Raw genomic sequence first — 16726 nt, forward strand, 5'->3', positions numbered from 1 at the left:
AAAGTTACTTTTAGAAATTGAATCAGTGTGCATTTACAAGTCTCTAACTTTTTTTTCCCCATTTAAGCCTTCATTTGCTTGAGAGTTACTTTTCTATTATGTTCATATTATTGTAATTATTTATTTTATGTCACTGCTATTACTTATTTAATATTTCATTATTATATCTTACAGATATCGTTCTGTGGTCCACCTCTGCTAAGACGGTAACCTTGGCAGAACTCACAGTACCGTGGGAAGAAATGATGGAGGCGGCCTTTGAAAGAAAAAAAAAAAAAGAAGTCCAGGGAGCTCGCTGCAGCTTGTACAGAAGCAGGGTGGAAGGTATGTACCTACCCTGTCGAATTCGGATGCAGAGGCGTCATTGGAAAATCCACTCAACAGCTACTGAAGACCCTTGGAGTCACTGGGTCCAAGCAGAAAAAGGCCCTCAGGGGACTGGCTGAGGAGGCAGAGAAAGGGAGCTTCTGGCTCTGGCTCAGAAGAAGAGACCCAAAGTGGGGGAACCAAGGATCTTAGGGCCAGCCACAGGGAGCGGTAGGGAGACGTCCCTATTGCTGCCCCACCACTTAGAGATGTTCTGGGTTCAAAGGGGCGAAACATCTGTGAAGGGTGGCTCCCAGCTGACGACACTGTGGCTGGCCCACTGGCACCGGCGGAGGTGCGACAGGCAGAAACGTCCTGCAGGTAACACCTTAGATGTCGGAAAAGGTCCTTTACAAATACTATTATTATAAGAATAATAATAGGAAAGAGTCAACTCTGACTCACTGAAAAGAGCTCAAATCCTTCTTGATCAACAATTGTTTTAAAAGATAGGGCGTGAGAACGTATTATATAATTTGAGTAAATAAGGAACCGAATGGGATAAGGTTTAATCAGGTTTTTCTTCCTGAAAAAAGGTCCTTATTTCTTTGATTTTCATGCAGTGATATTATGCAAAACTTCCACCTGCCATCATTTGTTTTGTCAGCAGTACGGACTCATTCTGCGCTGAATGGGACCTGGCAGCTGAACAGACCAGATGTGCACTTAAAGCCAATAAAACACTGTCTATTAAATCAAAACTTTGGTCTCAGATGCCTGCGAGAGCTTTTAAAAAGAGAAAAAATGAGCGAGCACGCACGAGAGAGGGGTGCAAGGGTTCTTTTCAGAGCCAGATAAAATGTCTCAGACATCACAAAGCTGTCCTGGACACCCATCACCACCATCACAGATTATTTCTGGAGATAAAAAGCAAGAATATGGAGCCGTAAAGGAATGTTAATATGAGGATTAAAGGCATGACGCGGATTTAAACATCACACATGTTCAACATTTATTAGGATTAACATTTTATCCTGATCTGAAAATATCACAGGAATGTTTTGGTGATGCTGAGAATTAGATTAATAAAGTTGGATTAAAAAAAAAAAAAATCTTCTGGTGCTTTTAAAAGGTAACAGTCCAGGAAGGGGGGAGGAAAAAACTAAAACAAAACCTACACACACCTGAACCCGACGTTCTCCTCACCCCAGACTGAATTTATTCGTGCAAAAAGATGAAAATGGTCAAGTATAAACTTTTAGATAGTATTCAGGTGAAATCAGGTCATGAGTGAAACTGTTCAGGAGATAAATAAGGAATATATATAAAAAAACCTTTCTTGCTATTCCAGGAAACTAATCAATGACAGTTTTTTTTTTTTGTGTGTGTGTGTGTGTGTGTGTGTGTGTTACAAAGCGCAGACACTGGAGACTCCATCACCATTTTAAAACTTACAGGCATCTCTTTAATCCACCGAATGTCTGCTGTTCAAGTCCCTCTGAATGAGCTGTTACTATAGAAACGACAACATATGGCCAAAAGTATTCAGACACCTTCCCATCACAGCCATATATTAGAAGCCCATAACTGTATACACATGTCTATACTGTGGAGTTACAATTTCCCTTCAGTGGAACCAATTCTAGTATGTTCCTGTATGACAACAACAACGCCCCTGTGCACAAAGCGAGCTCCATGAAGACATGGTGTATTAAAGTTGGAGCGGAACTGGGAGAACTCGAGTGTCCTGAACACCTTTGGGAGGAACTGTTCCCAGAACCCAGACCTCCTCAACATCAGAGCTTGTGCTCACTGATGCTCTTGTGGCTGAAGGAAAAATCCACAAATCCCCCAAAGCCACGCCCCAAAAACTAGCGGAAAGCCTTCCCGGAAGAGCGGAGCTTATTATAACAGGAAACGGGGAATAAATCTGGAATGGGATGTTCAAAACGGACATAGGTCGTGATGGTCAGGTGTCCACAAACTTTTGTCCATACTGTACGGGGTGTGTTAGAATGAGTGCAGCACTACATCAGGTCATGTTGTTCCAGAAAATTCAACACCACCTGACCAAATCGGATTCAAGAGAGAGGCGTGGTGTGGAATACATCTTCAGTAATTGACACGCGGCACACATTTGCATATCCAGAGAGCTTTATTTCTGCATTAAATATTACAAATACTCAAGTGTGTGACACAGGGCTGATTTGAAGCCCAAATTTTACCCCCTGCCCCGAAAAAGGCCAACAATAATGAACCTGCTCAATCATGAAATTTAAAAATCCACTCAATCCCAACACATTCATCAACGCAGCAGTACTGCTGAGCGTCAAATTCCATAAAATAGGATTTATTTATTTATTTTTACAGGGGCAAAACAAACAAGCAGCAGTTCCTTCTTTGTATTTTTGGAATTTCATTAAAAATGTACAACTTTCCAAATTGCTTTTCCTGGTTGCCGTGAATAATATACAGCTAAATGTACACAAGAGCCTTTTTTTTTTTTTAAATAAGAAATTGATATGTACACACTTTTTGCTTTTTTGATGTGTGAACTTCTCCAGCAATTATTCAGATTTACATTTTAAGTACATATTTATAACACTATAGATACACACAGTAGAAGTGTTACCTTATCAGAGTATTGAGTTGTCAAACCACAAATCAGCTGTTAGAGTCATTACTGTAACTGAGACGGAGAAAGAGAATGGGGGGGGATAAACAAACAAAAAAAAGAAACTGCTGAGCATTTAGGAAATAATAATAATAATAATAATAATAAAGAAAAGAGAGAGAGAGAGAGCGCTTCTCGCATGGATTTCACAGATGGGGAAAAGGTCTTAATAAATCCCACAGGCATCTGCGAGCCAACTGGCCATCTTTCATCAGACAGATGATCTTCTCCACATTAAAAGAGCAAACACTGGTGTTCAGTACAAATCCCAAGGACTCCTCTGATTACAGACTGCAGAAAGATTTAATAATAAAAGGCAAATGGTTCAGGAAACGCTCAGGGTGACCCGAGCTTTTTATTTATCCGTCCTTTTAGTGTTTCCTCATTAGTAAAATAAACAGGAACAGACCTCGTGCTCCGTCTCCAGTCATCTCTTAAAGTGACAGTGCTGTCAGGCCAATCACTGTTTGAGCAGGTCTTTTAGGACCGCCCCTGCACTGGCATCGCCTGCCACCGGCACGGGCGTGAACGTAGGGAGGGCGTCCGAGATGGGTTTCATGAGAAGGTGCCCACCCGCGGCCCCCCCGCCGCCTGCTGTTAATAGTGGAACGGCAGCAGAGCGAGGGGCCAGGAACGGGTTCGAGTCCATGCTGCGCTTCCCGCTGCCTGATGAACCTGGAGGAACACAAAAAGCACTCTGCGTGAGGAATAAGCGGTTATAGAAAAACAATGAACGTAAGAGTGTTTGTCCTTAAGGTGTTTTGTTCCTCTTACACCACAGTAATTTGGCATTTAAATTTATTTTTATCCATTTCTAGTTACCTTTAATGTCTGCAAAACAAGAAGAAATGCTCCATCCTTGCAAAAAAAAAAAAAAAAATCTCTCACCTGTCCTCTATATATTCAGTCAGGCTAAGCTACAAGCTAAGGCCATGTCAAGTCACTGGCAAACACCGTCTCACCCAAATGTTTTCGGGGTGGGGGGTGGGGGGTCTGTGTGATGAATCAAATCACGATCCTTGAGTCATTTCCATGCTGTGTATTGTTATACCTGCTGCAGTTGCACCGGCAGCGTTCCGGCCAGGAGGGGGCATGCTCAGAGGCTTCATGTCGTAAACTGGCAGTTTGGGAGCGGGAGCAGCTGGAGTGGACTCCACTTCCAGGAACTTCACAAACATCTCCGAGAAAGACTGCACAAGACACACAGGAGAACATGACAGTGTGGGTGTGTTTTTAATGGATGGAAATTAAGCTGTTAGAATTGCTAGCTTGTGAAATCTTTGTATGCATCACACGGTTCAGTGTGTGTATATACATATCGTGTGTACTGTTGTAAACACTCACTTCATTGAGGTTTTGGACGTGTGTGTGTGTGTGTGTGTGTGTGTGTGTGGGGAACCCCACCAAAACCAAGATACTAAGGGTAACTTTCAACACGATGCTGCCACCACCATGCTTCACATTTTTTAAATTTATAAATAATTCTTCAAACCTCATTTTTACCCCAATTATTTATTTATATACAGTGGTGGGCAAAAGTTTACATACCCCAACAGAATGTTTTGTTTCTTGCCTATTTCCAAGAGAAACTGAATGATAATACACACACAAAAACCTTTATTTCACTTGTGGTTAATGGTTGGCTGAAGCCATTTATTGTCAAGAAAATGTTAACTCTTTTTAAACCATTATGACAACAAAAAAACTACACAAATGACCCTGATCAAAAGTTTAAATACCCCAATTCTTAATACTGTGTATTTCCCCCTTTAACATCAATAACAGCTTGAAGTCTTTTGTGATAGTTGTCAATGAGTCTCTTTATCTTTTCAGATGGTAAAGCTGCCCATTCTTCTTGGCAAAAAGCCTCCAGTTCCTGTAAAGTCTGGGGCTGTCTTGCATGGACTGCACGTTTGAGGTCTCCCCAGAGTGGCTCAATAATGTTGAGGTCAGGAGACTGAGATGGCCACTCTAAGACCTTCACTTTATGCTGTTGTAGCCACTGACAAATTGATTTGGCCTTGTGTTTTGGATCACTGTCATGCTGGAATGTCCAAGTTCGTCCTATGCGCAGCTTCCGGGCTGAGGCGTGTAGATTTTCCTCCAGTATTTTTTGATAAGTGACTGCATTCATCCTGCCATCAACTCTTACCAAATTTCCAGTGCCTTTGTAGTTCACACATCCCCAAAACATCAGAGATCCACCACCATGTTTCACTGTGGGAATGGTGTACTTTTCATCATAGGCCTTGTTGATTCCTCGCCAGATGTAGCGTTTAGTGTTGTGCCCAAAAAGCTCAATTTTGGTCTCATCACTCCACACAACTTTTTGCCAGAAGGTTTGGGGTGCGTCTCTGTGCAGTCTGGCATATCGTAGACGGGCTTCTTTGTGGCATTTGCGTAGAAGGGGCTTTCTTCTGGCAACTCTCCCATGCAGCCCATTTCTTCTCAAGAGTCTCCTAATTGTACTCTTTGAAACATCCACATCAACTTGTTTCAGAGAATCTCAAAGTTCACCAGATGTTATCTGGGGCTTCTTCTTTACATCACGCACAATTCTTCAAGCAGTGGTGGGTGAAATGTTTCTTGGTCTACCTGAACAGGCTTTGGTGTCTACAGAGCCCCTGACTTTCCACTTCTTGATTATTGTTTGAACAGTGCTGACTGACATTTTTAATTGCTTTGATATTTTCTTATATCCCTTCCCTGATTTATAAAGTTCAACTACCTTTTCACGCAGGTCTTTTGACAATTCCTTTGATTTTCCCATGGCTCAATCTCAAAAGATGACGCGCAGCACTGGATGAGGGATAAAAGGTTCTCTCGAAAGTCCAGCAATTTACTGACTTTTATTTTCACCCACTAATTAGAAGAAAACAGATCACAGGTGAAGGTAGTTGCCTTTAATTGCCATTCAGTCCTGTTTATGTCAAATTGTGTACAGGTTTTCAGGCCAATTCACACAGGTATGTAAACTTTTGATCAGGGTCATTTAGGTAGTTTTTGTTGTTTTCATGGTTTTCAAAGAGTAAATGCAGTAATGAATGCAATAAATGGCTTCAGCCAACCATTAACCACAAGTGAAATAAAGGTTTGTGTGTATCATCATTCAATTTCTCTTAGAAATAGGCAAGAAACGAAACATTCTGTTGGGGTATGTAAACTTTTGCCCACCACTGTATTTGCACCTCTTTTTGTTTCCGTGTTCACCGCTGAATCACTCACCCCATTGAGGTTCTGGCTGTGGGTGGGTCTTTGGGGTGTGTTGGGGACACTCTGCACCGCTCTGCCGCCTCCTAACCACCCTGACACCCAACCTGTGACTCCCTTCCTCCCCTCTTCCTCCAACATCTAAACAGAAAGTTGCAGGTCATTTAAAAAAAAAATAAAATCATATGATGTCATCAAAATGACGATTCAGGGGGCGTCGTGGCTCAGGTGGATGGGGCACCGTGCCATGGGTCCAGGGACCCGGGTTCGGTTCCAGCCCGGGGTCGTTTCCCAGTCCTTCCCCGTCTCTCTCTCCTGCTCATTTCCTGTCTCTGCACTGTCCTATCCAATAGAGGTGAAAAAAGCCCAAAAAAAAAAAAAGACGATTCAACTCCCCGGGTGTTGTCTCATGGAGCGGGATTAACTCTATGGAATTTTGTTTAGAGTTTTATCTCATACTGGAATTTGTCTCGCAACACACTTATTAGTGTGCATGGTAACCATGGTAACTCCCAGGCAGGTTCAAAGTTTATTAGAACAATCGTCATCATCTCTTTGGTGTTTTATTCATTTTAGTAAATACTGCTGCAGGAAAGGGACTAATACAGTATATTCTTCCTGGACGTCATGAAACTGGACGAGTCAAACAGTAATACTGAGGGATATTTTTTTTTTCTTCTGGGAACTAAACATTTTTCCAGACAAAAACACAGACATTTAGAGTGGAACATTTCAGATATGGGGTGGGAGAGAGAGAGAGAGAGAGAGAGAGAGAGAGAGAGAGAAAAATGCAGGAAATGGAAAATTGGAAAGTCGTGATGAACTGGAAGGGTCTGGAGAGCGCTATATTTGAGAGAGGGGAAAAAAAAAGTCTGCTCAGAAGAATGCAAGTGTGAGATAGTGTGTGATCACAGCTGGCTGAGACAGCTGCAGAGCTGGACACTGCTCAGGGTTTCACAGAGCATCTGAGGAACATCCTCCCCTCGTTCTTTCACCCCACCTTTCTCAGATTCCCTCTTTTCTTACGGCAGCTCGAGAAGCTTGGTACTCTTTCCACATTAGTATTCCACATGTTATGGTAGCCATGTTAGTACTGTTATGGCACTCTTTCTAGTTGTTTGTCTTTTGTCCTGTACCCATGTTCTGAGAGAAAAGTTTCCATACTTTGTCCGTGTTTAAAACGGTCATCGAGTTACTCGAAGGTACTTTTTACAGTTGCCGTGGTACTCTCAACCTAATCGTACTCTTCCCTTTTTTGTTTATGTAGATGTGCTACTCTAGTAGTTACGGTAATTTATTGTCCTTCAACTACCATTTGTTCAAGTTCTATGGTATCATTTATGGTATTTCGGATGGTTCTGATTCAGACAACGTTATGGCCACGCGAGCAAACTGGGACAGAAGAGTATCGAGCGGAGACGTGTGGACATCGCAGAAGTGCTGTTAAATAAATAAATAGGCAAGCAAGCCTGCCTGATGTGTTCATGTGACTCGTATCAGAAAGCATCCTTCACTCTGAAACAGGATCAGCAGCAGGACACAGGTCTGTCGAAACCTTCCATCCATCTTAAACCAGCTCGTTCGAGCCTTCCCCATTCCTCTCCTCTTCCATAACTCATGCAGCCACCTGCACTCCAGAATGTTTATCACAACCTTGAGAATTTCAGGCCCAACTTCGTTTTGGCTTCCTCCAAAACTGCACGTGACTTCAAAGCGATTTCTATCCGCAACACAAGAAACGACATGATTTATTTCAAAAGTGGGGAAAAAAAAAAAAAAAAAACACACAACACGAGGGGCCAATGAAAGCACACAGGGCTCCAGCTTTAACCAGTTCCACCCTGATGATAAAATCCTGAAACTCCCATGAACCCAGAGGATTGGGGAGGGAATTTCAGAGAAGTGCTCCAGGTTCCAGCAAAGCCAAACAAATCTAAAAAGAGACCAGGAGATGGAGGAGAACATGACATGAAGCGTGACTGGTGGAAAAGAAGTGAACAGAAAAAACAAGAATGTGGGCTTGCTGAGGGGAGGAAAAAAAAAAAAACCCAAACAACAAAAAAAACAACCACGTGTCGTATCGCGTCATATTTGGGCATGTAAGATTTTGGATCAAAATCACTGGAATTTGATTGGCTTGCGAAAAGCGGGCGTTCCAAAAACAAACACCATCTTGGACGCGAGCTCGTCTCCTGCTACCACCACACGGGGTATCCATGGAGACGGAACCATGTATTTTGTACGTTAGAAAGTGCTCACACTGGAGACTAGCCTGGGCCCGCCCATCCTAAGCGTGACGCAACACGAGGGCCTGTTGCGAGCTTAGTCTGGCCAGGCAAGCTATCTCCAGCTCTTCCAAGCTCCCGAAAAATCGGGAACCAATCAACTTTGAGCATCTCCAACGGCCCTGGGTAGAGGCGTGTTCAAGGCACTGACGTAGTAGAACTGCGACCGGAAGCCATAGATTGTTTACAGAATCTATGCCGGAAGCGCTTCGTTCACGCTTCCGCATTTATTACGCATAGATGCTGGATTGAAAGCATTCAACGGGAAGTTCTCATTGAAAACGGAGCAAAGAGCAGCCCTGGAGGTATTTATTGAAAGGAAGGACGTTTTCGCCTTGCTCCCGACCGGCTTCGGTAAGAGGTTAATCTACCAGTTAGCCCCATCACGTCGCATACGTCAGAGGAAAGAGTGATGTGATTGGTTTAAGCTTCGTCACAGCCTTTTCTGGCTTCGACCAGTAGCAAACTGAGGCATTTCAGGGAGGCGGGTCAACCACGGGCTCTGGGAAACAGTTGGGTTTAATATCTTGGCCAGACCAATAGTTCGGAGAGCTTTGAAGTTGCGTTAGCCAGGCTAACTGGAGACTCCTTCTTGAAAAGTGGAAAAACTTGCTCTGACAGAAAATGTCACCAGATCAACAAATACGAATCTTTTTTTTTAATCCGTTAATATAAAGCATCCATGTTACAAGTCCCTCTGAATGAGATGTTGCTCTAAAAAAAAAAAAAAAAAAAAGTCACACCTTCCTTCCAACCAATCAGAATTCAAGAGTATTGTGCTTTCCAGGCACGTGTTAATCAAGCACTGGGGCTGGGAGCGCTTCACCCAAAAGTGCTCTCACTCTGCACGTCTGATGATCGGCTGCCTGAAAAGGAGCGACAGTGACGACACCAGGTGACTCTCACTGGAAATCTGCGATATGGACACCTGCTCGAAGACGCTTTAAATTTGCTCCAGCAGGACACAAAAGCAGAGCTTTCAAACATAGCAGGAGAAGTTTTACAGTCCAAAAAGCACACTTCATGAGAGACCAAAAAAATTTGGAAGAAAATGAGGAGGTTAAAATAACAGATTAATAAAAGGAATGTAGACGAAGCGTGGAAGGGAGTGCGAGGATCAATGGCAAGAAAAGCAGGGCGTGGACACTCACCTTGTCCACATCGTCCCGTTCCAATCCGACCACATTACCCATGAGTCTCAGCACTTCGGGGCGTTTGTTTCTCGGCGTGTGGAAATATCCAAGGAACAGATTCCTCATCAGCACTCTGAGACAGACAGAAGAAAAAGAGGTCCATGGAAACGTCACCTTTAGTGACTTAGCAACAAGATTTGGGTCATCATGAAAGGAATTTTTAAAAAAAAAAATTTATTTTTCAGTGAGATTTGCATTTTTTGCTTGCTTACTTGTCCACTTTGCCTTCAGTGCTGTTGAGAAGATCAGTCAGTTTGTTCTGCGCTTCATCCAGCATCTCCTGTTTTGCTTCCACTGCAACACACACACACAAAATCCTGAGTTGCCTGTTTTTAGCCAAGGTGAGGAAAACATGTCATCACATCCATAAATGCTCCAAATACAGACTTTCAGAAGGTTATTTATAAAGCAAATGGTGACCTCACAAATGTCTGGAGCCCTCATAACGTCTGTGTGTGAGAGAGATCATAAATATTATAAACGTCCACAGTCTGGATGCTTAACGCATACAGCAAGATGTAAGAAAAACACCGGTAATGACATGAGTTGGTCTGGGTTGATGTCATGCTTTTTTTTTTTTTAAATGCATGTGCGCGCACAGTTTCACATGCACACAGCTTACAAACCAGCTTTTGTTCTGAATAAATATTTCTAAATCTGTGCTGACTCTTTCCTTTTCTATCGGATGGATTATTGGCAACAGGAAAAGATGAAAAAAGTGAGAAAGAGAACATGAGCCATATAACTAACACACACAAATAAAAAGCAGGACATGTATAGTAGAGATATGTTTATCTCAGAAAACTTCTGCTCGGGGGGGTTCACAAAAAACGGTTTCCTGTTAAAGAGCGGAGCAGCAATGGGTATACCGATGGAGATGTATAACAAATTCAGTAGATTTCTAGGTCTTCATCACGGCTGTGGATTAGATGTTCCTATTACTCGCCATATTTAACGTCTACTGGAACGAGAGAGGACAAAATATTCCTCCTTCAGCCATAAATCTGGATGAAAAATCCCACTTTAACTCCAAGTATGTTTACACACGCCAAACAATCCAATAACTCATTTAAAAAAAAAAAAACCCAGCTTGTGTATATGAAAAGTAAATCGCCATGCTCATGGTCAGTCATGTGTACGTCATTTTTTTTTTCTAACTACTGTACAGCTAAATTACATTCAGTTAATCATGATTTAAAAAAAAAAGTGTCCAATTTTTAAACATTTAAGTAGCTTCACTCGTGATGAGGATTACAAACCGTACATGGAAAACAAAAACTAAAATTTTTCATTCAACGTTATTAAAAAAAATGCAAACAAAAAACACTCGACATTGTTCCTGAGTGAAAATGTTCCTACTTAAAGGAACAGTCCACCGTACTTCCATAATGAAATATGCTCTTATCTGAATTGAGACGAGCTGCTCCGTACCTGTCCGAGCTTTGCGCGACCTCCCAGTCAGTCAGACGCGCTGTCACTCCTGTTAGCAATGTAGCTAGGCTCAGCATGGCCAATGGTATTTTTTGGGGCTGTAGTTAGATGCGACCAAACTCTTCCGCGTTTTTCCTGTTTATATGACCAGTGATATGAAACAAGTTCAGTTACACAAATTGAAACGTAGCGATTTTCTATGCTATGGAAAGTGCGCACTATAATGACAGGCGTACTAACACCTTCTGCGCGCTTCGGCAGCGCATTGATACGGAGCTCAGATATCAATGCGCTGTCGAAGCGCGCAGAAGGTGTTAGTACGCCTGTCATTATAGTGCGCACTTTCCATAGCATAGAAAATCGCTACGTTTCAATTTGTGTAACTGAACTTGTTTCATATCACTGGTCATATAAACCTATGTAAACAGGAAAAACGCAGAAGAGTTTGGTCGTATCTAACTACAGCCCCAAAAAATACCATTGGCCATGCTGAGCCTAGCTACATTGCTAACAGGAGTGACAGCGCGTCTGACTGACTGGGAGGTCGCGCAAAGCTCGGATAGGTACGGAGCAGCTCGTCTCAATTCAGATAAGAGCATATTTCATTATGGAAGTACGGTGGACTGTTCCTTTAAAGGTCCTAGGCAACGGTCGGAGGTGGAACGTAGAATATCAACTTTACTGTCTAGAAGAACGACCCAAAAAGCGAATTCAATCTTCCTGGTGTCTAATTTGCACCCTAAAATTGAATAAAAACGGTTAAAATATACTGTTTTGCCCAATTTCCGAAGGTTTGTTTACACCTCACTTATGCGCACTTTTACCGCCAGGGGACCGTCGTCATGACGTCATTCAAGACAAACAGACTGGGAGCAGCTGTGTGTTTACTTGCGAACCGAGCACGCGTGTACGGACTTTGGTCGTGAGAGGTTGTGTAAAATGTCTGAAAGCGAGAGCGATTTTGAAGTAGGAACTCTCCAAATTAAATATTGAGAGGTGAAGCCATATATGTATGACCCTATGGCCATTGTGAAGCAATCGGTGAATGCGGCTCACTGGTTTGACCGTGCGGCCTCGGAATCAGACAGCGACTCTGCTGACTCTGATCGCGGTGACCCCGGACCGCAACAAGACTCGCGACCAAACGATTTATCCTGGTAGTTATGATAAATTCCTACTTTCGTCGTAATACTAAAGAGCAGCCCTTTTGAAGAATAATTAAACCACACACACAATCCCTATAATATAACGTGGATTCATTTATATTGCTAATATAATATACTCAAAAAAAAAAAAAAAAAAAAAAAAAAAAAAAAAAACTTTACACTCGTTTCAAAGTCAATAATTTGAACATTTGGTTCTATCCTCCAAATAGGACCTAAACCAGTTCAGGACTGGGCCTTGCAGTCCTAGGCGCACCAATAGAATATTGTGGTCTATAGTGTCAAATGGAGCACTGAGGTCAAGCAGGAGAAGGATGGCACATGAACCAGAGTCTACGGCGAGCAAGAAGTCATTATGCACTTTAAGTAAGGCAGACTCCGTGCTCTGAAACCTGACTGAAATTTATCCAAAAAATGTTAAAAAGTTGTTTAGGTGGGAGGAAAGCTGCTGGAAAACCACTTTTTCTAAAATCTTAGAGAAAAATGGTAGTTTAGAGATGGGTCTAAAATTTTTGCGGTCCAGACTGGGCTTTTTTTTTTTTTTTTTTTAAACAGAGGCTGGACTACTGCATGCTTAAAGCTAGAGGGGACAATACCATTAGATAGGGAGCGGTTTACGACAGCTAGTATAATGGGGCAGAGTGTACTAAAAACTTCCTTGAAGAGGAGTCAAGAGGGCTTGATGTCAGAAGGGCAAAAGGAAGGCTTCAAATGAGACACTATATCAGACAGCTGAGAGGAGGATACCAGAGAGAACAGCTGAAAGGGGCTGACTGGCTCAAGAGTCTCTGGTAGAGCGGAGTTTACAGGTGAGATATTAAATCTGATTTGGTCAATTTCTTCAATGAAGTCTAAAAATTCCTCACAGGTAACTGATGTGTCAGCAGGGTTTACAGCAGGGTTAAGGAATGAATTTATTGTTTTAAAAAGTACCCTAGGCCTGCGAGCCTGGGTGTTGATCAACTGAGCAAAAATAATCAGCCTTTGCTTCTTTAACAGAGAGTTGATAAAGCTTTAAATGCTGTTGGAAGATCTTGTTTCCACTTTCGCTCTGCCCTTCTACAGGCTCGACGGAGGGCACGAGTGGAGTCATTTAGCCAGGGTGGGGTGATCTTGCTCTTGGGCCATTTTAATTTTAAGGGGGCTATCTGATCCAAGATTCAGGCCAAGTTTACATTAGACCGTATCTGTCTCGTTTTCTTCGCGGATGCACTGTCCGTTTACATTAAAACGCCTGGAAACGGGAATCCGCCAGGGTCCACGTATTCAATCCAGATCGTGTCTGGTCCGGTGCTGTGTAAACATTGAGAATACGCGGATACGCTGTGCTGAGCTCTAGCTGGCGTCGTCATTGGACAACGTCACTGTGACATCCACCTTCCTGATTCGCTGGCGTTGGTCATGTGACGCGACTGCTGAAAAACGGCGCGGACTTCCGCCTTGTATCACCTTTCATTAAAGAGTATAAAAGTATGAAAATACTGCAAATACTGATGCAAATACTGCCCATTGTGTAGTTATGATTGTCTTTAGGCTTGCCATCCTTCCACTCGCAAGTGGTAAGTGATATGCGCTGGGATCACACACACAGCGGCTCAGTCCCGAATCACTGCTCGTGCGCTATACTCGCGTGCTCTGGGGCCGGAGTGCGCACCCTCCAGAGGGCACTCGCTGTTCAGGGCGGAGTGATTTGGAGCGCGGGATGCCTGCGGAGCCGAGCATATCCGTGTATTGGTGTTGCTGTGTGCACGCGAATCGTGTATTGGTGTTGCTGTGTTCACACTAATCGTTTTAAAAACGTTAATCTGATGATCCGCTGATACGGTCTAATGTAAACCCCACCATAGGAGCAGGACCAATTAAAAAGAGAAACCAGTTCTTCTATACATCAGTAGAGGAAAAAGGATCAGGAGGATGAAAGGGGAGAGTGAGCTCAAAGAGGTCAGAAAAATGTGAGGCTGTGGCAGAGTTAATGGAACGGGCAAGGTGATAGGGTTGAGGAGAGGGGAGGGGAGGAGAGGGGAAGGGAGGGCCAACAAGACTCAAACTCTAATCAAGAAATGGTCGGACAGAGCAGTGTTAGTGATATCAACATTTGCAATACAAAGACCCAGTGACAGGACCAGGTCCAGTGTGTGACTTCTCAGATGTGTAGGGCCAAAAACTGAGTTAGATTGAAGGAATCAATCAGATTTAAAAATTAATAAAAATATATTACGTTCATCATGTCTTCTTAAATCAAATCATTAGTTTTCTTTTGTTTCAGACATGTAAAAGTTTTTACCTTTACCTGACATGTTTCGACGGTGTAACTTCCGTCTTCTTCAGAGGGTCACCCGGATGTTGGTGTGTGACGTGCCTTTATATTGACAGGGAGGTCACACCTCCGTAACATCAGCTGATTATAAAGGCACGTCACACACCAACATCCGGGTGACCCTCTGATGAAGACGGAAGTTACACCGTCGAAACATGTCAGGTAAAGGTAAAAACTTTTACATGTCTGAAACAAAAGAAAACTAATGATTAGATTTAAAAATTCATTTACCATCGGCTTGGTGGGACAGCAAATATAAATGTTGAAATCTCCCAAAAATCAGTAATTTCTCGGCGCAAGAGGCCATAAAGGACAGGAGGTCAGAAAACTCTTGTAAGAAACTGCTACTGGCTTTCGGGGCTCTATACACCAGAGCACACAAAATTAGGGAGTGTGTATTAACCAGTAACAGCAGACCAAGTTTGAGTGGGCAGAAACCTACACTTATTATTAAACACTGTTGCCAGACCACCACCATGACCTGAAACCCTGGGAGAGTTTAAAAAGCCACAGTGGGGAGGACATCATTCAACAAAGGAGGACAAATCACCAACCCTAAGCCATGTTTCAGTTATAAAATGAAAGTCCAGCCTTCGGGATGTAATAAAATCATTAAGGATAAAGGTCTTATTTGCTACAGACCTAGCATTTATTAGAGCAAATTTAACCGGTGGTGGCTGCAATGTCTGTTTCGACGAGATTGTCCCATAAAAGCTTAATGGGCGAAGATTCATTCCAGCACTTGAGCAGCGTGTTTTGACAGGGGGGCGAAGAGTCCAGTGAACTGGAATGGGGGCCGCTTGAGTAGCAGTAGAGGGCGATGGCAGCAGAATGAGATTTTGGAGGTTTATGCCAGCCTCTACACGTCGCCTAGTCGACGAGCGAGAGGAGAGGAGGCTGGGGATGGCGCCGTCAATTTGGGAGGAAATGCTTGATGAATTTAGCCTAGTAAACTAGACCCACCCGCCTAGCGGCCAAAAATATTTTTGCCTACGAGTGGGTCTAGCCTCGCACCATATCAACAACACACCCCGGGCATCAAATCGTGCCCACCAATCACAACGCAAGGTTTTTGTTTGGATTCTTTGGGCAGGCTTTTGCAGGAGTGACGACAAGGCTGCGCGACGCTGGAGAAAGCACAACAGGAAAGATGGCTACGGCTATTGAACAGCGCGTGTTTGACTCCGCTTTGGAATCAGTTTTAGAAGAATTAGACTTGGAGTTTTGGTTGAAACATGAGCAGGAAGAGGCTCTCCGCTCATTCCTTTTCAAGAAGAACGTTTTCGCCGTTTTGCCGACCGGCTATGGCAAAAGTCTGATCTACCAGCTGGCTCCGCTCGTAGCCAAAAGGATGGGCTAAGTGAAAACCCTATGGTGGTAACTGTCTCCCCCACTGCTTTCTGTCGCTCTGACTACGTCACAGTCACTGTTGCGCTGATTGGTCAGAGCGCTGGCCTATACGCACAGAGACAGTTTGAAAGACAACGGGTTGTTCCTCCCACACCCTTCGGAAATGTCTACGACCGAGACCAGACTAAATATTCACATTTAGTCTGGCTTGCCAAGCTATGACGAATTTACAATGGCAGCACATACCGGGGCTGCTGACGAGCGATGCCCAACGTGACGTGTAGTTTGTGGACACCAGCCGGTAGACGGAGAGAGGATGAATTGAGATTCAACAGTTCAGCAGTAGAGTATGATAAACCCATCATGAGATGCGACGCAGTGTGGGGGTCGCCGGCAGCAATAATAATCCACAGAGTCCTAAGAATGACGAGGATGCTAATGGCAGGTAGAAGACGCATTTTAACTCTCCATGGATCTCCAGGCTAAACCAGCGGAGCTCGACAGCCAAATTTGAAAAACCTCGAAGCGAGGAAATATCCCTTTTGTCTCATTTCCACAATGATCGTACAGGATCCCTCACAATTCTTGACTTGTCAATTGCAAGCAAAGGTAAAAATGTTTACCTCCAATCTTCTCCTTTTGGCTTGAGCGTTGCTGCTCCATTTCTTCTTTGACTGCTTGATTTTGTGTTCAAATTTTGTCGGAACAGCATCAGGTTTGAGCTTCTCTGTCCAACACGGACACCTAAACTCTCCAACAGATGGGGATTCTTCAAAAAGTGATCGGAGCACAGAGTG

General features: G+C 43.3%; 1 protein-coding gene across 2 annotated transcripts in view; it reads right to left on the reverse strand.

The window, feature by feature from the left end:
- Positions 1-2442: 2442 nt before the first annotated feature.
- The window catches only part of trip11 (thyroid hormone receptor interactor 11), a 47204-nt gene continuing 32920 nt past the window's right edge, over positions 2443-16726 (reverse strand). The window contains exons 18-23 of one of the 2 annotated variants that reach the window (XR_009654995.1): positions 9881-9962; positions 9627-9741; positions 6206-6331; positions 4032-4170; positions 3390-3655; positions 2443-3271 (exon numbers count right to left, since the gene is read on the reverse strand). Coding sequence is in view for 1 of the 2 variants with exons in the window: in XM_060925195.1 (XP_060781178.1) it covers positions 3441-3655; positions 4032-4170; positions 6206-6331; positions 9627-9741; positions 9881-9962 (677 nt within the window). In the remaining variant the exon portion in view is untranslated. Of the gene's footprint in view, positions 3656-4031; positions 4171-6205; positions 6332-9626; positions 9742-9880; positions 9963-16726 lie in introns of both variants that reach the window. The other variant, XM_060925195.1, reaches the window with a different exon arrangement.

The sequence above is a fragment of the Neoarius graeffei genome, chromosome 7 (assembly GCF_027579695.1).
Source record: "Neoarius graeffei isolate fNeoGra1 chromosome 7, fNeoGra1.pri, whole genome shotgun sequence".
NCBI classification, from domain to species: domain Eukaryota; kingdom Metazoa; phylum Chordata; class Actinopteri; order Siluriformes; family Ariidae; genus Neoarius; species Neoarius graeffei.